This window comes from Nanorana parkeri, unplaced genomic scaffold (genome assembly GCF_000935625.1).
Source record: "Nanorana parkeri isolate BGI_ZX_2015 unplaced genomic scaffold, ASM93562v1 scaffold990, whole genome shotgun sequence".
NCBI classification, from domain to species: Eukaryota; Metazoa; Chordata; class Amphibia; order Anura; family Dicroglossidae; genus Nanorana; species Nanorana parkeri.
The window spans coordinates 443,284-468,427 of record NW_017307258.1 but is presented as its reverse complement, the minus strand read 5'-3'; the positions used below and the strand labels follow the sequence as shown (position 1 = coordinate 468,427).

At 42.9% G+C, this 25,144-nt stretch overlaps 1 protein-coding gene across 1 annotated transcript; it reads right to left on the bottom strand.

Annotated features, from left to right (window-relative positions):
- Positions 1-3,862: 3,862 nt before the first annotated feature.
- Positions 3,863-25,067, bottom strand: WDR92 (WD repeat domain 92). Its single transcript, XM_018566942.1, has 8 exons — positions 24,801-25,067; positions 15,967-16,067; positions 12,843-12,973; positions 9,578-9,679; positions 6,101-6,216; positions 5,708-5,842; positions 4,778-4,875; positions 3,863-4,130 (listed from the first exon to the last, which is right to left on the bottom strand). The coding sequence occupies exons 1-8, from the start codon at positions 24,984-24,986 to the stop codon at positions 3,923-3,925; spliced, it is 1,077 nt and encodes a 358-aa protein (XP_018422444.1). The 5' UTR covers positions 24,987-25,067; the 3' UTR covers positions 3,863-3,922.
- Between the last annotated feature and the right edge of the window lie 77 nt (positions 25,068-25,144).

The following is a 25,144-nucleotide window of genomic DNA, read 5'->3' as shown; positions in this document are numbered from 1 at the left end:
GCTCCATTATTACCCAATTACAACCACATCAGAGATCGGATTTACACATACAGGCATGTGCAAAAAGTAAGTAAACCACATGGAAAATGTTGACTTTTTCCACACATTTAACATTAGATCTGCATTCATTTCCTACAGATAACGGTAATATACTTGACTAAGGATATCAAGAGATGTAATGGGGTACTTTGAATAAAGAAAATACACCATTGGCCTCAGAAGCTGGTATTGCCCCATTAGCAAAATTACTTCTTGAAGGCCTTTTGCATAACTGGCCACTAATTTCTGACATCAACTGACATTTTGACCACTTCTTACACAGTTAGTTACTTTTCTATCCTAAATTACTTCCGTTGCAAGATGTTTGTAGGTTTACAGGTCTGACTCAGCAGTGGGGGTGTTGTACCTCTTTGTTTCCAGACGTTTTTGGAGCATATCTGGAATTTGTGCCCATTCAGCCAAGGAACACTTGTGAGGTCAGGTACTGATGTTGGGTGAGATAACCTGGCTAGCAACCTTAAGGTGTTCAGTAGAGTTGAGATTTGTCAGAGATTTGTGCAGGCTATTCAAGTTCCAAAGTATGTCTTTATGAAGGAATCTTTGTACACAGAGGCACAGTCATGCTGGAACAGAAAAGGACCTTCTCTAAACTCTTGACAAGGCTGAAAGCACACAGTTGTCAAAAAAAAATAATTTATATATATATATATATACACATACATATACATACATACACACACACAGTATATCTATATATTAGGGATTCACAGATACTTTTCGAGTACCAGTGCCGATACTTGTCATTTTCATGAGAACTACCAGGGTTGCAGCTGGGACCTAGTTTTGGCACTCCACCACTGTCCTGAAATTATAAGTCTGTATTGTTTTAGAAAAACTGTCACATGACAATAAACAAAAATGTATCAGTACTCGTACTCGGCAAGTACCAGTACTCGTACTCGCAAAACTGGTATCTGTGCATCCCTTTATTTATAAAAACAAAATCGTACATTAAAACAGAGGTGTACAAATCCTGAGAGCTCCGTGTGCTGCTTACAAATGACATCTGCCTCCTAATTTTTGAATTTTTCTCTAGTCTAGGAGCTCAAAAGTATCAGTACATGTACTCGTACTTGTACCGAGTACTGTACTTGGTATCTGTGCAACCCTACTATATATATGTATATATCTATATATATATGTATAGATATATATATTTATTTGGGATGCACCGATATATATCGGCCACCGAAACATATCGGCCCGAAAATGGCACTTTTGGCTAAAATGGCAAAAGTGCAATTTTTCTGCCAATATAGCGGCACATCCCTGCTTTCTTTTCTCCCTGCTGGGCGCTGCTCTGTGTCCCAGCAGGGAGGAGAGAAACTGTCACAGGTGGCCGAGCACTGCAGGGGGAGAGTGCTGTGAGCGGCAGGCGTCTCTCCTCCCACACCGCTCAGCCTCCTGTCACAGATCGGCAGAGCAGTGCATGGGCGGAGACAGCACGCAGTCACAGGAGGCTGAGCTCTCCTCCTGCACCGCTTGATCAGCCTCCTGTGACAGCTGTCACGATGGGGAGCGAGGTACAAACACAGTGTTTGTACATAATTGAGGACAGAGTATGTTTACTATATCCTCAATTATGAATGACTGGGAAGTGATCTACATCACTTCCTGTTCATTCACGGTTGTGGATATAGTAAAAATACTATGTCAACAAGTTATGAATGAACAGGAACACTCAGTATAGAGAGTTCCTGTTAATTTATAACGGGCTGCAGAAAAAGAGATTGGAGGACTCTGTTCTCAATCTCTTTTACTATTTTAAAAAGGGAAATATCAGGGGTCTGTTTAGATGCCTAATAATTCCCCCAAGCCCCTAAAAGTAAAAAATAAAAATATTTAATAAAAAATAAAATATTTTTAAAAATTTGAAAAAGCTAAAAAAAAAAAACAAATTCGGTTTCGGTCCGACATTTTTTTTCCTTTCGGTTTCGTTTTTAAAATTTTAATTTCGGTGCACCTCTATATATATATATATATATTATATTTTTGTTTTTGCTTAGTTATGTGACAGGAAAATAATCTGAAGTGTACAGTATATGTGTAACCAATAACATTTTACTGTTGCTTTTGACAGTGTATAAAACAGAACACATAGAGCAGGTAAAACATTAAACTGATCGACTGTCACTTTGTAAAATAAAAAAGTTTGGTATTTAAAACTGAATCCAAGGCAGGCAACTAAAACACAGTTGGCATACACGTATGTGACCTGATTTGACATTCTCTACAGCAAGTCATGTTTTCTAGGCACCACTTCCAGATAGCGTGGTAAGGTCCGGAACCTTCCTTCAGAGTATACTGGAGTTAAGCACTACAGGAAGAGAACCACCCCAGTCTGTGATTGGACAAAATAGTGATGAGGTCATTCCACCGGTATAATAATATGTTCAATGATAATGTTGACAGTAGAGTGTAAAGCAATAAGCTAAAGCGTTGACTCTCACTCTCCCAAGTCTACTTGCTGTTGAGTGAGGGATTATCAGGTACCAACGACAGTCCAGGTACTTTTTTTGAAAGACCAACTGAACTTTCAGTTTACATAAGCATGAATCAACCATATTGTAGAGGAGGATCCTTTGCTCACATTGTGAAAGCAGTGATCTGCCTGCAGAGGTCTGACCCATCCCCTGCCGAGTCAGACCCACCAGTATAGCTCTGCAAACAGCAGGAAGCATGAATTTTGCTAATTACAGAGCTATAGGTATAACTCAGCAGGGGGTTGTGCTGAACCTCTGTAGAGAGACCACTGCTTCTCCAGACACAGCAAGATTTCTCTACAGCATGCTGCCAGGAGACAGGTTTTTTTTATATTCAGGCTGTGGCTGCAGCTGCTTTCCAAAGAAAACAAGGCTTTGTACATCTGTTCTGAAGCACTTGGAATGTATTTAGCTGATGTAAACTGAAAATTCAATTGGGCGTTACATAAACATTCACAATAACAAATAATCAAATGGTCTTTAATGTGCCTGAAGTTAAGTCTTAACAGAAACAAAGACAGTAAAATATTAAAGGGTTATCAATGTGGCTTCTCACACTTCAACAGTTTCACCACTGTGATGGCTCCTTTTTCTCGGTAGTGCTAAACCATTGTCCACACCCTTCATCAGTGTATTATTTCCCTAACACTAGCAGAGCAAAGCTGTATCAACCTGTGCAAGAGAACACCAATAATCTCATCATCGGTGAGTCTATGAGGAGAACTGGAAAACAAGCTCTGACTCACAGGCACTGCAACCGCTCCCAGAGTAAAAAGTATCTTTCACACTTTGTTGTAGGTTGGCTTTCACAATGCAATATATTTGTTTACTCTGCATGTATAATAGGCTGCAAAAAACAGAGCACTATTAGTGCAGAAGACAGGCCTTTGGGGTTCTAGCAGCAAACATTTTCAGGATTTAGTGGTAGAGGATCAGTAGGCATATATGACTGGTATCTTTACAAAGACCTCCACCTAACTATCAAATTGTTCCACTCTTCAAGCTGAAGATAAGTGGGACAGATGTAGTTAAAAATCAATCTCCCCCACTAACTGCTGCTGTCAATGAGGAATTAGTCCATTCCTCATTGAATTCTAATTGCATTAGACAGGTGACTGAAGGATAAAGGACAGCTAAAGGAACGCCACGGCACTAGATCTAGGCAGTAGCCTCTAGCAAAACTAACTTACAGCTTTGGGTGGAGGTCATTCACATATTTTCAAAGAGAAAACCCCAGTAAAGGGCATCGAGTTTGTCACTACAGATAGCAGCCAGCAGGGGTGTATGTATAGTAGAACTGCCTAAAGTGGTGAGATCCAGTAAGTTTTGGTGGTGTCCGGGAACCGGATTCTAATTGTCTCTGAAGTAGCAAATTGACATTAAAGTTTGTTGAGTTTGGTGACGATCAGCACTCTGACAGTCTGGTCAAATGCTGTGGAAACGCACAGTCCTTTCTTATCCGGGCTCCAATCTATGCTGGAGATGGGCTGTGTTGATAGTGTAACATTCTGTAGGAGGCTGACAGTTCCTGCCACACCCATATCAACCCCATCGGAGTCTTTCTTTGTCCGCTGAGCTGGGTAGTCACTGTAAAGGAAATTAAAATAATAAATAATGAAGTATTCTTGTGAATTATGATTTTACTTTAAATCAGTTATACGTATGTTGAAAATGAGGATTTAACTGCCATCTGTCCTGGTGACCTGCAATCTCTTCATGTCCTTGTGTCACAGGGATAAAAACGTTCTGAATCTGAGATGTAAGTAAATCAAGCTTTGTTTAAAAAAATATATATCTGTAAAGTGCAGCAGTTACTTTTTGTAATGTTATTTTTGTGGACTGAACCAATAACAACCATAAACCAATATGAAAGGGATAGTGGGCCCCATAAACAAGTATTTATACTGTATACTTAGGTATGAAAGGATTCAAATCAAAGATGGTCAGCTTCAGGAATGTTGATGCCAATAAAAAAAGCTATTTTTCATCTAGCATGCAAAGAGCTATGGTAGTCCTATCCCAGGCCCAGGAGTTGGTCTATGTCAAATCCCAGTTATGAGAATATGGCTTTCAAACCTATTAATAACATGGATAAGAATGCAGCCTATCAAACTGCTAAGATCCGGTGGAGTTTGGATGGGTTACATGAATAAGATTCTAATGAGAGGTAGGATCTCTGTAAGGCCATTATTTCTCAATATCTCTTTTGTTATTATAGAGAAGAGAACACTTACTATTTCCAAAGATGGAGACTCCCAGTTCCTCCTGTCGTCATGAAGATGTCCCTGTTTTGTGGCAGATGCCGAGCTTGCCAAACAGTAGATTTGTGTGCCTGCAAAAATCAGAACCGAGCTAAAGATTTTCCACCCAGAAAAAACAAGAGAATACATTTGTATTCACATTAGCCAACAAGAATGGTTTTCCTTCACATGCTCTAAAAAGATGTCCATAGTCCTGTGCAGACCAAGCTCCTTTTCACAACACAGGTTGAAGTAAAAACCATACCAAATAAGGTTTAACACTCCATCTGACACCTTAAGTTGACTCCAGTGTACCTACTGTATGCCAGCAGCCGGGCTGCCACAGGGCAATGTGCAATAATGCAACAGCACAGACTTGGCAGCTGTATGGGGTTTTTTAAATATGAAGAGGATGTGTTTTGGGCCCCCGAAATGCATCAGATACTCTACTTGAATGTCCCATGATCCTAATGGAATAAAGTTGTATCTAGACTATTTTAATTGGTGTGGTGTTTAAATCCCTACATCTGCTGGGCTTTTTATAGGTATGTTGCGCTAAAGCCCAGTTAGAGTGGAACTTCAGGCACTCTGCTAAATACATGGTTAAAATCCATATATGTCTACTGTTTTACGTGCCCAGGGATTTGTCATTTTGATCAGGAAGATCACAATACTACTTCTTTAACATTACTGCCTTCAATCACTATGGCAAGGGACAACCAATGTTTTGCTAAAATGTTGAGCTCTGTTGCTATGGAGGTTTTACCAACAGGACTACAGACTTCCAACGAAGTCCCTACAACAGAATGAACACTGCCCCACTCCACCAGTACTTAAAAATCAATTTTCAGTGATGCTGTGCTGACATAACATAAAGACCCGCAATGCTGGTTTATCTTTGATAGTTTGACTAAAAGACTTTACCTTCTCTGTCACTGATGCAAACCCTTTAGTAGGGTGCTGGGTCCTCAGGTCATAAACATGAAATTTGCCTTCCAGGGAAGTAGCAACTAATTTATTCATCAGGATGTCCTTTCTATCAAATTCCAGGGAACAGACCTGAACACAAAGAGGATTATCACAGTTCAAATAAACAGCTAGTCACAGGGTAAATTATTGTGGAAGAGAAAGAGAGATAAGGGGCCCAACCATGAAAGTTAGATTTTTGCATTCAAACTGCAAAGAATGCTGTACAATTATAAGCAGAGCATGGTGGTGACGGTGAGAGGTCTTGTCACCAGGAGAACCACAGCTGGGAGGTCCTGGAAAAAGAGGTGAAATATCCACTCTTTAAGGCTACATAAACACTAGTCATACCCCATTTCGAATGTTGGTCTCCCATCGTAATGACATGTTTCGCAAGTCAAACAGTTTAATGTCTCCATTGTCGTATCCGGCACATACAACACGCTCCTCCTGATTGCAAGCATTACCTTGAAGAAAACACATTCCAGAAATACAGTATAAAAATTGGGTACAGGCTAATCCCGACATTTACAAAGCATTACTTGGCCAACCTTTTGCCTCAAAAGCTTGTTGTGATTTCCACTACAGTTAGCCATTGGATGTATTACCCCCTCAGTTTCACTCATTATTTTGACTCATAGAAGTGCTACTCTTTGGACAGGAAAAGTCAGTGCTGCCAAGAGATAATCTACTCTCAAAGAATATGAAGAGCACAAGTAATTATTTGCAAAGTGAAAAAGGAATCAAAAAACATATCAACTCATCTATTTAGTTCAGTCAGACTTCAGCTAAATATTGCTCAAAGTTTTGGATAAAGTGTGAAAGGGCTGGAACCTCTGTCGGGTTCTTATTGTGTCTGTGTCCGCATTAGGGATATTAACCCTCATTTTAATTGATATTAAAGCCAAAAGGGTTTTAAGCTATTCCAAATGCTGATGACATCACTTACAATGGGTGATGCTCCTTGATGTTTAAAAGTTTTGGTTTCCTGCAAAATCAGCTGATCTCCTGAGCACTGGTCCTGACTTGCTGGTTTAGGGCTCGTTTCCACCAGCCCGTGCACTCATCACACTGTCCCGTGTCCAGAACACAAGGGATCGCATGCACAAAGTCTCCTTGCATTCTGGGGCAGGAGGGAGCATGGCAGTGCCTTTCATGTCAATGGCACTGCAGACACGCCCACGCTGTGTGATTGGCCGCACAGGACCGTGTGGTAATATAATGCCCTGTGTTCCAGTGCGGTACAATCGCAAAAAATTGCACATGCAGGAAACTAACCCTTTTAAACATCAAGGAGCAGCACTCATTGTACGTGATTTCATCAGCATTTGGAATTGCTTAAAACCCTTTTGACTTTAATATCACTTTAAATAAGAGTCAATATCCCTAATTTTGCAATCATACCGCACTGGAACGCAGGGTATTATATTACCACGTGGTCCTGGGCGGGCGATCGCACTGTGGATGGGGGGCATTTCTGCAGTTCCTTTGACATGAATGGTACTTCAACGCCCCCTCCCGCGCCAGAACGCAAGGAGACTTTGTGTATGTGATCCCATGCATTCCGGGCACGGGACAGTGCGATGAGCGCATGGGCTGATGGAAACGAGCCCTTAGAGTGACTCCTTTCTCAAGAAGAGTTCTATAGAGCCACCCTTGTGTGTGCCAGTAAGCTGTGTGTGTCTCCACAAACACAGCAAATCACTCTACTTCCCTCCCTCCTCCAAGCTAGTAGATGAACAGATGTTGAGAAACATGGAAGCAGCTGTTTAGAAACATGATAACTGTAAGTGCTTGATCAACAATATAAAGAAATACTTTGCTGGGCAATATCTATTTATTTGATCTGGTTTAATTATTGGAAAAAACATTGAGAGTTTAATACTACTTTAATGTCCTGGTGAGGAATGACGTGATTTATAAGCTGAAAGCTGTCACTGAAAACAGCAGATGAGGGGAAGTTACCCAGCAGGGGCATCTTTAACCGCTTGCTGACCAGGTGTTTAGACCTCCCTTCCTGGCCAGGCCATTTTTCAGTATTCTGCGCTGCAGTACTTTGACTGACGTTTATTCCGTCATGCAACGCTGTACTGAAATTATTTTTATACCATTTTTTGGGGACACATAAGAGCTTTCTTTTGGTGGTATTTAATCACCACTGGGGGGTTTATTTTTTACTATATTTCGGGGAAATTACTGAAATTTATTTTTACATTGTTATGAAACATTTATTATTACTCAATTTTTTGGTTAAATATAAAAGACGGGGTCACGTCGGGTAAATAGACACCAAACATGTCAAGCTTCAAAATTGCGCGCACCCGCAAAAAATCGCAGAAAACTACCATACCCAAAATTGGCCATAGGCGACGCTTTAAAAGCTTTTACCGCTCATCGGTTTAGTGTTATCAGTGATTGATGGCCCTATAATTATTGCTCTCACTGCGACGTACGCGGCGATATGTAACATGTACGGCGTAATCGCTGTTTTCGCAGGTATGCGCACCCGACGCATGTTTGCACGCGTGCATGTATGGGTGGGGACTTTAAAAAAAAAATGTATTCTTTTTTATGTGTAAATTTGTTTTTTGGAAACTTTTATTTTTTTTCCTATTTTTTTTTCACTTAACTTTATTGCTATCACATAGGGTGCTAAGAAACCCCCCTATGCGATAGCAAAAGATGTGACAGGTCCTCTTTATGGAGACATCAGGGGTCTCCAAGACCCGTAATGTCCCCTAGGACCCCTGAAGAAGCTGATGAAGCACAGATCTGCTTCATTAGCTTCTCTCCAGCTTCTGAAGCTGGAGAGTGACACAGGAATGCGAAAGTGATGTATTATACATCATTTCCGCATTCTTACAGCGGAGAGGGGACCGGAGGGAGATCGTGTACCGACCTCCCTCTGATCCCGTCAGAGAGGCACTATGCTGGCACTATGCTCGCACCGGGCACCGCGTGACAATGGGAGGGGGGGCCACGGAGGGAGGGGGCACGGGCCGGCAGCTCATACAAGCGATCCGCTGGTTATACAGACGGCCGATCGCTTGTATGTTAACAAGCATCTGCACCTGTTTTTACATTTCTAGGTATTTCGCGCTTGCACGCCGCACGCAAGTGGGCGTGGCTGAGCGGACGTCTAAAGACACCCGCTCAGATCTAGAGAGCTCCTGGTCGCCCGTTTTTTTACAACGGCCGGCGGGAGGTAGTTAAAGGACTCTCTCCCAGTTGTCATGCGACAGTACTGGTGCCTGACTGGCTAATCAGCAAGCACCAACAATGTGACTTGGGAGGAAGGAGAGTGGGTCACACATTTTAACCACTAGAAGCTGCCTGTGGTGTATAATCCTGCTCCAAACAAACAGTAAGAAAAGGTAAAAAAGAGGATTTTAAAATATGATGTATACAGGATAGTGGGGTTTCTCATATTTGACTGTAAAAGTGGAAGTACACTTTTAATGGACCGAACAATCCACTGCAGGTCTGTTTAAGATTAATTCCGTAACAAAGACTAGAGGCCACCACCTAAAACTGGTAGAAAAAAAATTCAAACACAAGGGGCAAAGGGGGTTCTACTCAGTTCGCGTGGTTAGGGTCTGGAACTCGCTGCCTCAAGCAGTGATTTCCGCAAATAGTCTGGAATCATTCAAGAAGCTTTTGGACGATTTCCTGAGAGACCGTAATATACAAGGGTACAGGTACTCTTAAGAATGAGAACACTCAGAGACCTTATGTCTTTATTCAACCTCAAATACTATGTAACTATGTTTTTATCTAAAGTGACATCATTTGGTTTCTTGCTATTGCAAGAGTTACATACTCACTTACCAAAGGCCACAGTCCAGCAATCTCTTTTGTTTTCTCCTTCAGCTGGTTCCATATTAGCAACTGGAGTATCTTTCTGCCTGGTGTCCCATACTTTCACTGTTCCTGGAATTACAGCAATAAGGAACACAAATGTTAATGCTTCATAAATGATCCTGGCTGTGTGTGTTATAGGCAGGCCCTAGAATTGTAGAAAGTCATGGTAGTAAACATCCTGCACGAAGCACTTATTAGGCCTTTTTGGTGCTGGATAGCTCTAGCCATCCAGGAAGCATTCAAGGAAAGAAGATCTCTGACTTCTGTCTACTCCAAAAGACATGGCCATGAGAATATCATATCCATTGTAAATTGACGGTAACCAGCCCTGACAGATCTTGCAGTCCTGGGATAAGTCCTACCAGAGGATCTCACAATAACCACCATTCCTGTAAGTATGGTTTTGGAGGACAAAACTGACGTTACTAGTTAGTGACACCACAAACATGAAATAGAGAGACAATGCTATTAGAACTCTTTTACTTCAATGGCCAAACTTCAGCAGTTACCAGAGTGGAGCAAGTTACTATCTGGTGGAGTCCAAAAGATATTGAAACTGTTAAAATGATCAGGTCTCCATTCCAGTTATGGATGAATACCAAGAGTAAAGCTTCAAAAAAAGCGGAAAATATCTTCTATGCTTACCTGACACAACTAAAAAAAAATCTAGCAGCTAACACCAATTAAATATGCTAACCAACCCAAAAAAAAATACATTGATTCATAAACAGTGCAGCAATCGTAAATGCAACATTATATGTATAAAGGAAATCCCCAAATTCCTAAGCTTATAAATGGCCAGTACAAAAAGCACATAGTTAGCTTGTAAAAAGACCTTAGAGTTAAACCTACAGAGAAAAAAAAATAGAAAAACATTCATTAACAGAACCCTATGCCCACCGTTATCCAGATGAAGGCAAAAGAAACCCCTATAAAGCACGGTTCAGTTTGTCCCAACAGGGGGGAAAAAAGTCTTCCTGATCCCATAAGGAAATTGGATATTCTCTGGCTCGACAGCATCTGGTGTTTTTTACCTATGTTAATATCTAGTTATATTCTCTGCATTCAGGAAAGCATCATGATTTTTTGCAAACAGTTAGCCGAGCTAGCTAGAACTAGCTCCTGATTCTTCTTACTGTGAAGAAACCTTTCTGTGTGCAAACCTCTTTTCCTCCAGATGCAAAGAGTGGCCCTTGTTTTTGCAAGGACCTTACAGTAAATAATGTTGCACCTAGTTCACTATATGGACCATTTATATATTTATACATGGTGATCATACCCCCAATTAATTGCCACTTCTCCAGAGAAAACAAATTCAGTTAGTTCTACAACACCTTTTATTGAACTGGTGCCCAAAGCTGAACTGCAGATTCCAGATGAGGTCTCACTAATGCTTTATACAGGGGCTGGTTACGACTCTCCCTCTCTGGAGCCTATAAGTCTTTTAATACAAGAAAGTATTTTGCTTGCTTTGGAAACTGCAGTGGGACATTGTGTGCTATTATTGAGTGTATGGTCTACCAGAATACCCAGATCCTTCTTGATCATTGGCTCCCCCAAATATACTACTCCTAGAGTAGGGGTGCCCATTAGGTAGATCGTGATCTACCAGTAGCTCTCAAAGCCGATGCTGGTAGATCAAGAAGGGTGTGAATGGTGGCCCCTTTATTACATTTTGGTATATTCATTTAGCTGTGCACACATGATTACCTATTAGTCTGAGTCTGCTGAGCCAAGCTCCCTGACACCTTTCTGGTGGATTCTTGTGGTTGAAGTGCTATAGAATTTTACTTTACACAGCCTGTTGCACAACACTGTTTGCAAAATACAGCAAGGTGAGCCAGCAGAGAGAGCCAGGAGAGCGCGAGGGAGGTTTTTTTTTCGTTGGTATATCTCATGTAGCTCATCATTTTGAAAAGTAGATCTTAACACAAAAAATAGTGGGCACCCCTGCCCTAGAATGTATGATGCATGCATGTTTTTAGTCCCAGAGTGCAGAACTTTACAAATAATCATGGAAGTGAAGGAAATGATATATCCTTTTGTGGATATTTTATGCACAGATTACCTTTATATTTTGCACTGGACACTTTGAAGTGAATTCATAAAACGTTCACAGAGCCAATACAGGAACAATGTAACCTCCGAATTACCCATTTTAAGATTAAATATAATAGGGAATGATGGGCACACACCAGGAGCATTGGTCTTGTATGGTGGGGGAATGAAAACAATAAGACAAACAATTGACTATTCCTCTGAGAAAAGCAGACTGGAGGTAAATGCACATAACAATCTTTGCCAGGCAGCTTTATCGGGCATTGATCATCTTACAGGTAACTAAACACTGGTATTTATACCAGCTTTATTGAAAATGCTTTTAATACATTTAATGGCATTTTATTGAATACATTGCTACATTGTTTTATTTTTGTATAGAGCAGCCTTTCTCAACCAGGATGCAATGGCACCCTGGGCTGCTTTCTGGCTTCCATCAGGGGTGCCCTAAAATTCTTGCAGAGCTTCATGCCTTACCATGGTGCAGGCAGGCTGGCCGTACACACCATGAAAATAAATAACGCTAATCCAGGGAGGGTGGGATCAATGAGGGAGAGGATGGAAGTTCGCCTCCATCCAGGCCTGCCGTGCCTCCTCCCATCTGCCATGCTGCCGCTCCTGATGTTATGGCAGGACTCTGATGTGAAGAGGGATTGATGACACTGATGTAAAGGGGGGGGGCGTGAGGACTCTGATGTGAAGGGGGCTTGTGATGTGAAAGAAGGGGACTCGGATATAAACGAGGGCCTCTGATGTAAAGGAGGAATCTGATGGAAAAATGGGGGCTCCTGATATGAAAAGGGCTCCTAGTTTGAGAGGGGTGGACTCTGATGTGAAAGCAGGGGGCTTTTGATGTGAAGGGGGTTCTTTTGATGTAAAGGGGGGCCCTCACCTCAATGTGAAGGGGGGAACCTCACTTGCTTTGTGCTTTTGTGTGCCCCCCCCCCCTTATATTTTTTTTACATTTTAGACTGGGTGCCTTAGGATTTTGCATACTTTTTAAGGGTGCCATGACCAAAAAAAGGGTTGACAAGCTCTGGTATAGGGTTTGGATTCAAGAATAATACATCTATTAAGTACTTGTCAATAATATGCCTGAATGTGACCAGAAAAATCTTACTATGACAGGCCAGCTATACGATGCTCCTATACATCGATTATAATGACATCTTACCATCACGGCTTCCTGTTACAATTTCAGGGGCTCCTTCTCCAATTCCTAAACCACCAACTCCATCAATACAGTTAATGATTTCATTGTGTCCTTTCACAGAATACACTGGAGTGTCAGCAGCTTCCAGGTTCCTAATGGGAACAAACAGCAAAATATTAGCAATATGATTTCAAGTTTGCCATACACAAAGAAACTGTAAAATGCCGACCCAATACACATTACAATAGTTTAATATAACAGCTTGTGTTTGTTTGGCGTTTCTCCAGCAGGAGGCGCTGTATAGCACTAGAATCACAATCCACTTTCAGCTTTCTTACAATGCGGGTTTGGCACAGGTAAAATGTCCTGTGTGGTTCACCACTTGCATTGTGTTGTACTGGATGGCTGGATGGTAAGGATACCTTACTAAAAATTGAATGTGTTTTTTTTTAAAGCTTGTCTTAATACGTCTAATATATAGAAAAATATGTAAAGAGGGTAAACCCTGGGTTGGGGGGCATAGACCATGTTAGAGAACATATGTTGTTGGTCTGCCACTTGTTCACCAACTTCAGCTTGCTGCCACCAGGACTCTGTTGGCGATACATGAGAGAAGGAGAATAAAAGGTGGTACAGATGAACAGTCGCCGCACACCGGAGCAGCAATGACACGACGCTCGGCGAGGTAAGTAAGATGACGCGCTGGCGCTGACTCGAGTATAAGCCGAGGGGGGCACTTTTCACCCAAAAAAATGGGCTGAAAATCTCGGCTTATACTCGAGTATATACGGTACTATCCTAAAACCAGGAATCACTCATACAGTGATTTGTATTGGATAGTGTAAAGGAATAACAGGGGGTGATAGATTATGTTTACTCTTGCTGGTGTATAAATGACACCTCCAAAGAAAAGAGTGCACTGTGGTCCTCTGTGTTTGTGGGATTGTCAGCCATTGTAATATTTAAAGAAGAACTCCAGGAAAATGTATTAACCCCTTGCAGTGGGGAACTAGGTACAAAAAATACAAATAAAAAAAAGAAATAAAAAAATTTATACTCACCCGCAGCTCAGAGCTGACCAGCACTCCCTCCACCCTGTTTCCTCCTCCGCTGCAGCATTGGAATCTTTTTTTTTTTTACAGGACCGTAGACCGCTGCAGAGGGGGGGAGAGAGTCTCCAGGGACAAGCCAGCTCAGAGCATCGGATGAGTATAACTTTTTTTTTTTTTACCTATACAAAAAGGAGCAGTTAACCCTTGCAGTGCTGGGTTAGGCCCACTGCAAGGTTTGATACATTTTGTTTCCTGGAATTATTCTTTAACTGCTTGAAGACCAGGTGTTTAGATCCCCTACCTGGCCAGGCCATTTTTCAGTACAAGTTTCTGTAAATGTAAATAAAGCCTTCTTACTTCCATAACAAATCCAAAAAATAAGCTCTTCGCAACTGTTGGTGCTGTATAAATCTGTAGAATATTATTGACAACAACAATAATTTCATTCCTCATTTTAGGGTAGCTGGTGGAGTCATTCAAACCATTCTATTATGCCCTCAGGGCTAACAGTACATCCAGAACCACTAGTGTACAGTACAGGTACAGCCTAACATTATAGAGCCATTTATTCCAAACTGCAAATAGCTGCTCCAAGCTTGTCGGCCGTTGTCAGTGGAGTAACTGGAAAAAGCCTCAAGTGTTCGTACATAAATCAGAAGCTTACAGGACGAGTTAGTTGTAGATGATAAAATGGTATTTTTATAAAGAAAACTGCTCAGACATGTAAATAGTCAATCATAGCCTGACTTATAATAAAGTCTGCTACCTGTAGTGACAGGGTTATGTCTTCTAAATGTTGGGATTTTCTACAGACCAAAAAAAATCTACATGCATATCTTCATGCAAACAGAAGCATCTGCAATATGCCTGCAGTCTATGGCTAGCCAATTCGTTTTTCGGTTTTAGAGAAGAAAGGGTCAAAAATCCTAACAGGATATTTTTTTGCTGCATCCCACTGGGGAGATTTGTCTTTACTTCTAGTCCTAGAGACACAACAAGAAGTGAGAGAAAATCTCCCCAAAGTGAGGGGAATTCCCTTTAGGCAGTTGTCCCCATTGGATGATTTACCCTCACCTGTTGGTCTTGTGACAACGCTAACATTGTAGATCTCTACTTTCTGTCCCAATGAGGAAGATCACGAGAACAAGTAAAGGAGTGAATCACTCCAGCAGGGACATAGGCAGCTAGAAAAAAAACCTTGACAGAGAGTAAAGGCCGGGTTCACACCTAGGCGACAGCGTTTTGGATGAACGTTTTTATGTGCGTTTTATGCACGTAAATCAAATTGCGTGTTTTTGTGAGCAGATTAACATCTCATTGATGTTAATGAGCCAACATGCATAAAGTGCGCAAAAACACAGCAACCGTGCGTTTTCAAGCATTTCCTATTGAGTCTATGGTGCCAAAATGAGCTGCAATATGCCCCCAAAAAAAAAAGCTCATGTACTTTTTCGCCCAGCAACATGCGTTTTGCTTATTGCAACGAAAAACACTCAGATGTGAACAGAGCCATAGAAACGAATGGGATTTTTTGGGGGCATATTTTTTGAGCATTTTTTTAGGGCAGTAAAAACACTTAGGGGTCTAATCACTAAGCTGCCGTAGGCAGCCGAGTGAATGACCGACCTGAAGGGAGCCGAACACTGTTCAGCTATTCACTTCAGGCTGGTACAGCTAATTTCAGCATGTTCCGCCGACCCGAAGTGCAGAAGGAGTTTGACTCTGCCGATCCAACATCTGGATCGGCTGAGCCGAACCTCCGGCAGGCTTCTCACTGCTGTTCGGGCTATTCTTAAAGATCCCGAACAGCAGTGAGAGAATAGCCGAATGCCGCTGAGCGGCATTCAGCTCGGCTGTTCTGCCCGGTCCCTCAGAGGTACCGAGCAGAACAGAAAAAGAGTGAATAAAGTTAAAAAAAGTAAATAGAAAACGATTGTGTGGAGCTAGCAGTGACAGCTAGCTCCGCCCAATAGTTTCCTATTGTCCGGCGGCTCTGCCTTTATAACACTTATGAAATGAATGTGCTCATCTCTCCCTGTACTGAATACAACGTGCTTTATTTAAGGTATAGTGGTTCTGAAATATAACCTTACCATACATTGAGATTGCCTCCAAAGTCACCTGTGGCCAAATATCTCTGTTGCAATGAGCTGGCCCCGAACGTTCCACACTTCAATGGCTTTGGTTTTTCAATCTATGGAAGACATTAATAAGCAGAGATATGATGAAATGTTTCACGTCTAAGCATTCTTTAATATGGTCTCCTAAAAAAGTAAAAATAGATCAAACATTCGAATGCCCGATAGGAAACCTAGATATTACTTGCTCCCGGTTGGATAAATCAGTATAAAACAGATTAAAACATGAACGCTATAATGAAACAAGAACAAAAAGAGAACGCCACTAAGACCATTTAACAAGGCCAAGCAAAATGTACAAAGTACAGAAAGTCATATGAACCAGCCAACATTCTCCTTTAGGGCATGTTCACACCATTTTCTGGAGCAGATCTGCAGACGCAGTGCTATGCGTGGGTTTTTGATGTGTTCCAGTTTTTTTTGGAGTGGGGCTGTCAGTTTGGTGTGTTTTCGTTGCTTTGATGCGTTTCCAGACCGTAGAAAATGTGACATTATTTTTTCTGTCCAGAACGGACTGCGCTGGTGAGAACTGTAGCCCATATAAAACACATAGGGAGACATTGGGATGCATTTTGGGTGCAGAAGCGCACGCTTCTGGTCCGGACAGAATCCGGACATCGTGTGAACAAGCCCTTAACTGGAATATATAATGTGGTTTATTTATTTAAGAAGGTCACTTAGTAATTTGTTAGTATGTTTGCTGAAAATTGGCCTAAAATTGGGCTCAAAAAATGTTCCTTAAAATTCCAGCTGGTGTCTTTTGGGGTTTTCTTTAGTTGTTGCCAGTGGAGCTGGCTCCTGGATTGGACAGACCGGCTCCTAAATTCCATAATAATTTGTCCACCCCTGGTGTGCTGAATTCCTGGAACAGTACGGCCCGAATGTCAATGTCTTCCTGGTGAATTTATAGGCTGCAACCTCACACATAACAATCCAGCCTTCGGGAAGGTTCTCTTCAGTGTGTGGTGGTCACAGGTACACTTTAAGCCCTCGTTCACACCTGACCGTTTTGTAGCCTGTTCTACGCTCGACGAACGCTCTACAAAACGGTCAAAAAAATAAATTGCATTGTAGTCAATGGTCTCGTTCCCACCTTGCCGTATTTCCGCCCGTCCCTAACGCCCTACAAAACGGCCCACGCCTGAAAAGGTCCAGGTACTACTTTGGGCCGTTTTGTAGGGCGTTTTCCATTGGGATACAGCCAAGTAGCCTTCTGGGTCGCGCTACTTTTTACAGCGAATCGTGGTAAAAAACCAGCGTGACAGACGTGCATATGCAATACGCCTAGGGGTGAACAAGGGCTTAAACAGCAGGAGGGGGCGACATCTCTTCTTAGAAGTCAGGTGAGCTCGCAAGTGTTTACATATCTCTTCATCTCCCTGCTGACCCAGCAAAACGAGGAAAGTTTAGTGTCGCTCTCCCTGTAGGATTGTCGTCCCGAAGCAGCACCAACAACACAAAATCAAAACAGGTTTGTAAAATCCCCTGGGAACGAATACTATGATATGGTGAGGACACTTGAAATTACACAGGTGAGAAGCATTCCCTGCAACAACATCTTTTAACCTCTTCAGGGCTACTTGTAGTATAACACGTGAAATTAGAACTGCATCCCTGCTCAACATGTACCCCGAATGGCATGTGTGGGAACAGCTGGTCCTCGGTGAGGCTCTGTCCACCTTCAATCTTAACATTAAAGCATTGATGATAAGTCCACAACACAACTCCAATATATTATTTCCATAGCAATGTACAAATAGTTCACATTGTACAAAATACTGCATTTCAAGTTCAACCAATGACAGCCATAGTCATAGCTGCCATAGCTATAAGTATGCCATAAATACTGAATATAATACAACAGTGACCCCCTCCATTGTGAAATGCAGCAGGGTCACCTCCTGTGACTACATGTCCAACCACCGAGTTACCATTCTACACAGAGAACTATACTGTGTGTATAACAGGGACACTATTAGGTTTCTACAAAAGCGGGTGCTTCGCAAATGAAACAACAAAAATATCATTAGATTGGACAGGTAAAGGACAGCTGCCACCATAAAAATATATGGGCTGACACTCAGGTCTATCTTTTAAATTAAAAACTTCCCAGCGGTCTCGGGAGTCACTGACCCAGAATAAGCATGCACCAAGTAAAAGACAAAACTCCTGAGCCGCCTGCTTCTCATGGGTCTGTGGCTCAAATTATTTAAAACCCAATTCCAGATTGTGGAAAAGCCAGTCCATGGCCAGCAGCTGTTGAATGTGATCATTGCTCTCTGTATAGAAGCAGCTACATCCTGCTTATTCAGAACCTGGCACTCCAAATAGCAGGGAGCATGAGCTTTGTCAACTGCAGAGCAGTAGGTCTGATTAGATAGGAGGTGTGTTGGACCTCTGCAGAGAGGCCAGTGCTTCCACGCACAGAGCAATGGTCCCACACTGCAGTGTGCTGGCAAGGGACAGGCTTTTCTACTTAGGCTGAAGCTGGTTTTGAAAGAACACAAAGTATAAGACTTTGCACAACTTTTGTTTCGATGCATCTGGAATGGATCTAGCGATTGTAACTGAAGGGTTTATTGGTCTTTAAATGAGATTTCAGTGATTGGGTTTAGATCTCCTTTAGCCCTGCTGCTTGACTCAAATACCTCAAATGCTATTTTCCTCTGTCAGCTCCTCTAATAGATGGAAATCTCTTAGAGAATTCAGATCAAACTTCTCTAACATCTGTACGTGCACCTTAGGCCCCATGTACACGGTGTCTGTGAAGTCTTGCAGCAGGAATCCCAGGTGGGTCTGTACAGATGTGTCTGCTGTGCCTATTCAAGATAATGGCAGTGTGACACCGGCCTCATCTGTCAGTGGCTGTCCGCATGTAGTTTTACATGGTATAATTACCTGCGCTTCGGGAGAGATGCGTGTCCCTATACACAATCTGCATCCAGGGACAAGCTTCTCTCCCAATTCGCAGGATGCTATTCAAAATGTAGCAAGTCCTAGTGACCTGAGCAATGAAGGAACATCTCCTATGGAATTACCAAGTTTCCACAAAAGTCTAGTACAGGGGTGGGAAAACTCCGTTTTTTCCAGCTGTTGTGGAACTACAAATCCCATGAGGCATTGCAAGATTCTCACAGCCACGACTCCCAGAGACAGGTGCATCATGGAATTTGTAGTTTCACCACACCTGGAGGGCTAGAGTTTGCCCACCCCTGGTCTAGTGTATATGTCCCCATTCAAGGGGCAGCAAGATCACTAGAATCCATTATTATATGAAGTCAGCACACATCTCTAATGGCAGCAGGGCTGATTTATAACACTGAAGCCGTCACCCACGGCAACCAAATTCCTTTTTTCTTTTTCTATTTTCTACAAAACAATATTAATACATCAACCCCTTAGGAAGATGTGTATCCACATAAAGAAATGGAACACTTATCTAGGCCTTCGAGGGACTTCTCTTCTATTGGGACTGTTACATCCTTGTTTTTAATGGGCAGAGATTTGCTTTACAAATGTGTGTTTGTTATTGTGATATTTTATATATTTGTATTATCTGCATCACTCACCTTGTTTGCATTCCTTACTCTGTACAGCTCTTTCAAGGGCTGAGCGAGAGAAAAATCAATGGGTGCCCCGTCTATGCTAAACAGCATGAATGGAAGAATCTCCACTGGTAGCCTCAGACTCCTGAATACAGTCACCGCATTTCATCGGATCCACTCCCTGTTTGGGCGAACGTTTTCCACCCAGTTCGGTCGACTGTTAAACTGACTTTTGTCAAGCCGGGTGGTGCTTACAGGGCTACCTACGGCTCGTCTTTTGGCCAAAATTCAAGCCATCGATGGCCAGCTTAACAATAAACAAACTTTTATTTGCTTTATGTTGGTTTCTTAAAAATACCATTGAAAGCATATATCCTATTTGAGAAGTGCAAATATTACTCGATTCTATGAGAAATCTCTTTGAACAGATAGCTTCCTGTGCTGTCTGCCTTTGCTCCACCCCCATCAGTCCTCACTGTTCCCAGCTCTCTTTGAGGACTACAGAACACCATATTGCTATGGCAAAAAGGAAAGGAGGAGAGGTTTTGCAGTCTTTTCCTACAGTGACAAAGCTGCTCCGCCAAAACAAATCAAGCAGTGTGTTACTGGCAGGATAACCCAATGAAAATAAAGAGAAATGCCTGCAAAAATAGGAAACTAATGCAGCCACCACGTCTAAGGGCTGGTAGGCTGCAATATATTACATGTTTGTTCTTGGGTTTAGATACACTTTAATGGAAAATGAACCAAAAAAATCTTGAGCAACAGCGGAGTTAAAGGCAAAGTCCAGATTTAACACCATGTCCAATGTCACACCCATATTTAGGGTGTAACATGGAACATGGTGCCATTCCACAGCCCCCGCCCTCACCTGAATGGAGGGGTGCTTCGCCCTGCTGGATCCTGGATTTTGTTAAATCGGCTGTACGTGGCGCCGTCAATCATTATTACATTCATTCACATGATCTATGAATTAAAAATCTACAGATCCTGTCTGCCACCATGGTACAGGGACATGCAATTCTCAATGGTGCACAATTGTGGTGACGTCGCAGCACTTGTAGTCCATTGATAACTTCCTCCAGCTCCATTATAGAAGAGCTGTACCTCTGTACAGATGGGCTGGAGGAACAATCTGCAGGAGCCCGAGCATTGCTATTCGCAGTTGCAATGCAGTGCAGGCTCCAACGCAAAAAAATAATACACTCATTTTTTTCATTTTTACAATATGGGTGCATTTATTGATTTTTTGCACAAATTGCACTATGCCTTTAATTTACATGGCAACTGATCTGACTAAGGCCCCATTCACACTGAGCGACATGAAAATCGAGCGATTTTGAGCGATATTGCGCGACGAGCGATATTGAGCGACTTATCGCGCAACTTTTTTCCCTATTGGGCTGTATGCAATCAGGAGCAATATCACACGAAAAAAGGGTCATGTAGGAGCGACAAGCTACCAGCGACGAGCTACAAGCGATATTGAGGGACGAGATGTGAACAGCTCCATTGAAATGGATTGGAGAAGCTACATAGAGTGATATCGCGTGGAAAAATCGCTCGATAAATCGCTCAGTGTGAATGGGGCCTAAGTGTTTCATGCTCCTAGGCCAGGGTTGGGCAACTCCGGCCCTCCAGCTGTTGTGGAATTACTAGTCCCATGAGGCACTGCAAGACTGACAGCACAGGCGTGACTCCCAGAGGCATGTTGGGATTTGTACTTTAAAGCACAGCTGTCTTAGACAATGAAACAAAATGCTGACAGTTTGTTATATCCAAAATTTGGGTTAACCTTAACTAAAAAAAAAAAAAAAAAACAACAGACAAATTAGCTTTTAGCATTTATTACTGGCAATGTTTTCTGGTGCTTATTGGTAACTGCGATGCACTTTACTACACAGATAAATGTTTTGAATTGGTAAACCGGTCATTCATTCATGGCCCTGGCTTTGGGAAGGTCCTGTTGCTAGGCATGGTTACCATGGCAGCACAACACACAGAAGTGTATAGAGGACAGGAAGCATGCTGGGGCCTGGTGTATAAAGCATTTCCTACCTGCTATTGATGAAGCTTGGGGTGGTTGCTATGGGTGACATTTATCCCCATTCACAACTGCGCGTGTTTCTAGGCTATTTTAAATGTTTTTGGTAGGTTTGAATTGGTTGCCACGGGTAACCACCCTTTGCTTGTAAGGCCCCGTTCACACTGAGCGATTTATCGTGCGATTTTTGCAGCGATATCGCTCATATTTCCGCGTGATATCGCTCTATGTAGCTTCTCCAATACATTTCAATGGAGCTGTTCACATCTCGTCGCTCAATATCGCTTGTCGCTGGTAGCTTGTCGCTCCTACATGACCCTTTTTTAGAGCGATTTTGAGCGATATTGCTCCTGATTGCATACAGCCCAATAGGAAAAAGTTGCGCTGCTCATCGCTCAAAGTCGCGCGATTTTCATGTCGCTCAGTGTGAATGGGGCCTAAGGCTGGGTTCACACCTAGGCGACAGCCTTATGCACGTTTTTATGCATTTTATGTGCACGAACCAAATTGCGGGTTTTGTGAGCAGATTGTAGCTCATTGATGTTAAAGGAGAACTATGAGGCGAGTTATTTCCACTCACCTCATAGTTCTAGCCGACCTGTGACAATGAGACTGTCACAGGTCGGCTCAGTAGATCGGGAAGTGAGCGAACAGATACCGGCGTTCGCTCACTTCTCCATCCTGTCACAGCTCTCTGCCGTGACAGGGGAGGGGGCTGGATTCCCCCCTCCCCGCTCCGATCCGCCAGCGCTGACTGGCGGAACGGACGGGGGAGGGGGCGGGTACAGCTGGCTCTGCCTTTAGATAGGCAGAGCCAGCTGTCAGTCACGCAGCTGGGCGGATCCCGGCACAATTGTCGGGATCCGCTTCAGCTGCGGCGTCTCAGTATACCGCGAGCTACAGCTTGCGGTATACTGAGCCTAGGGTGACGGGAGGACGCTAGTTTGTGTCCTCCCTTTACCCTAAGGAGACTTAACCCCATAGTTCTCCTTTGATGAGCAAACGCGCATAAAACGTGTAGAAATGCGCAAAAACACAGCAAACACGCGTTTTCAAGCATTTCGTATTGAGTCTATGGGGCCAAGACGAGATGTAATATGCCAAAAAAAGTTGCTGTACTTTTTCCTGTGACAGGCGTTTTTGCTTATTGCGACAAAACGCTCAGATGTAAACAGGGCCATAGAAATTAATTAGATTTTTTTTTTTGGGGGGGGGGCATTTTTTTGGGGGCGTTTTTAGGGCAGAAAAAGCGCTACAAAGCGCTGAGTGTGAATCAGGCCTGAGGCAGAACCATAATAGCTAAATGAAGATGTGAGGTGCATGATAAAGTACATGCACAGACATTATTTTGAAGTGGAAGTGAAGTGTAATGAAGTGGGGAACTATTAGAACCCCTGTAAACCTTTTACTGCTGTCTACAACCCTATTGGGTAGGTTCCCCTCCTCTATCGGTCCTGGTGACCATTACTTCCCCTCACTTTGTAGAGGATTTTCTTTCACTTCTCTTACTGGGAAGAGGAAGAAAATAGAAATCTCACGCATCGGACAGCAAACAATAAAGCTGACAAGTATATTTTCGCCCAAGAACAGAAATTATTATTATACAGGATTTATATAGCGCCAATACTTTGCGCAGCGCTTTACAATATAAGGAAGACATTACAGTCACAATACAATTTAAGACAAGATGGTAAGGAGGGCCCTGCAATGGAACTACATTGCAGCTTACCAGTCCTAGGATGTCGTGACTGCATTAAGGCTGTGACACACTGCACGGGAAGCAGTACGGAGCGTTGGCGCGCTGCCTTCGCGAGCAGTGTGTCATGTCATTTTTCTCCTCGGCACGTCAGCTTGCGAGAGCTCGCTTAGCTGAGCGTGCCAAGATGAAAAATTTAATCTTCAGCCAATCGGCTCGCGCGCATAACCCCGCGCGTCAGCATGCGTCGTCTGGCTGGTTGTTACGCACGAGCCGATTGACTGAAGGTGCAGTCAATCATCTGACTGCACTCAGCTCACACACTGCACGCAAAGCTCCGTGCCAGACAGCTTTGCTTCGCTCTGCACGGCATTGCGTGCAGTGTGTCACGGGCTTTAGTTTTCTTTTCCAATAAACTTTTCAGCAAGTACATACATGTTGATCCTATCCGAAATCTTGTGTCTTTGTAACTTCCTGTGGATGGAGCAGAAATCTCCAACAATATGAACAGCTTTCTCACCTTTCTTCTAGGCAACTCCACTGTATGTGATGGAGATAAGAAGATCGGGAAAGCAGTCTAGAGTGACAACACTCCTCCATGGATACAACACAGTGAGCCAGCGTTGTCACCCTAGGACAAGAAGTGTGTTACAGGCAATATCAGGTGAAAAGAAAGGGGAGAAAAAAACAGAATGCAGCCATCAAATCTTGGGAAGGATAAGCTGCAATATATTCAGTTTTAGAGTGTAAGCCCTCACGGGCAGGGCCCTCCTTACCATCTTGTCTTGAATTGTATTGTAACCGTAATGTCTTCCTTATATTGTAAAGCGCTGCGCAAACTGTTGGCGCTATATACATCCTGTATAATGATAATAAATTACACTTTTGTTTTTGGGTTAAGATACATTACATGAGTAACATTTACACAATGCACCAATACGGATATAATAAAAAAAATGTGCATTTGTTATTCTTTTGCCTGCAGAGCATTGCAAACGCTTCTCATCTACTCCCAGCCCCAGATCTGTACCGAGGTGCGGACCTCCTGATATGGGGCTGGCTGGACAACAATTGCCACACCGTCACCACCCTGCTGCTGGCGCACTCTGCCATGGTAGCAGATTTGACCTGAGTATTTCCATTGAGCTAATCCAATCAATAGATTATGTGTCTTTGTGACTGGAGCCATCTATGCTCCAGCAAGAAGCATCCCACAGGTCAGGTGGGATGAGGGGCAGTTTGGGTTTTGGTGGGTGGTGTATGTGATCATGGTTTATGTTACACCCTAAAAATGGGAATAACATGAAACACGGCCAATAAAGTGGAGTTCACCTTAAATTCTTCCCTACTTTATCCAAAACTGGAAAGAAATTCCAGATACACAGAACAGTACAGAGAAAGTGATCTCCAGTTTCAGCAGGACAACATAGGACCTGATGCTACAGGACATGCTGGCACTTGTGGTCCTTCCGGAAGCTGATGCTCCCTGCAGGTGCAGACTGACCTCCTTGATAAGCTTGGCCTCTCCATGCTGTATCTCGTAGATCTGCATGATGCCGCTGCCCCTGGCCAGGTTCCCCAGGCACACAAACTTGGCGCTGCTCGGGATCCATTTGCAGTCAAACAACGTGTAATTCACCGACTTGTGTACATGAGCGATGATCTGCGGCTTCTCCAGCGGGGAACTCATGACTCTTCTATCACCCCCTGTACTGTTACAGTGTTCAACACTGACCCAAACACACAGGGACCGCCCACCTCTGCAACGCAACTGTCACTGCCACCTTGTGGGACACAAAGCTGTCTGGCGTGTGCCTGTTCTAAAGAAATTCAAAAGTACGGTTACGG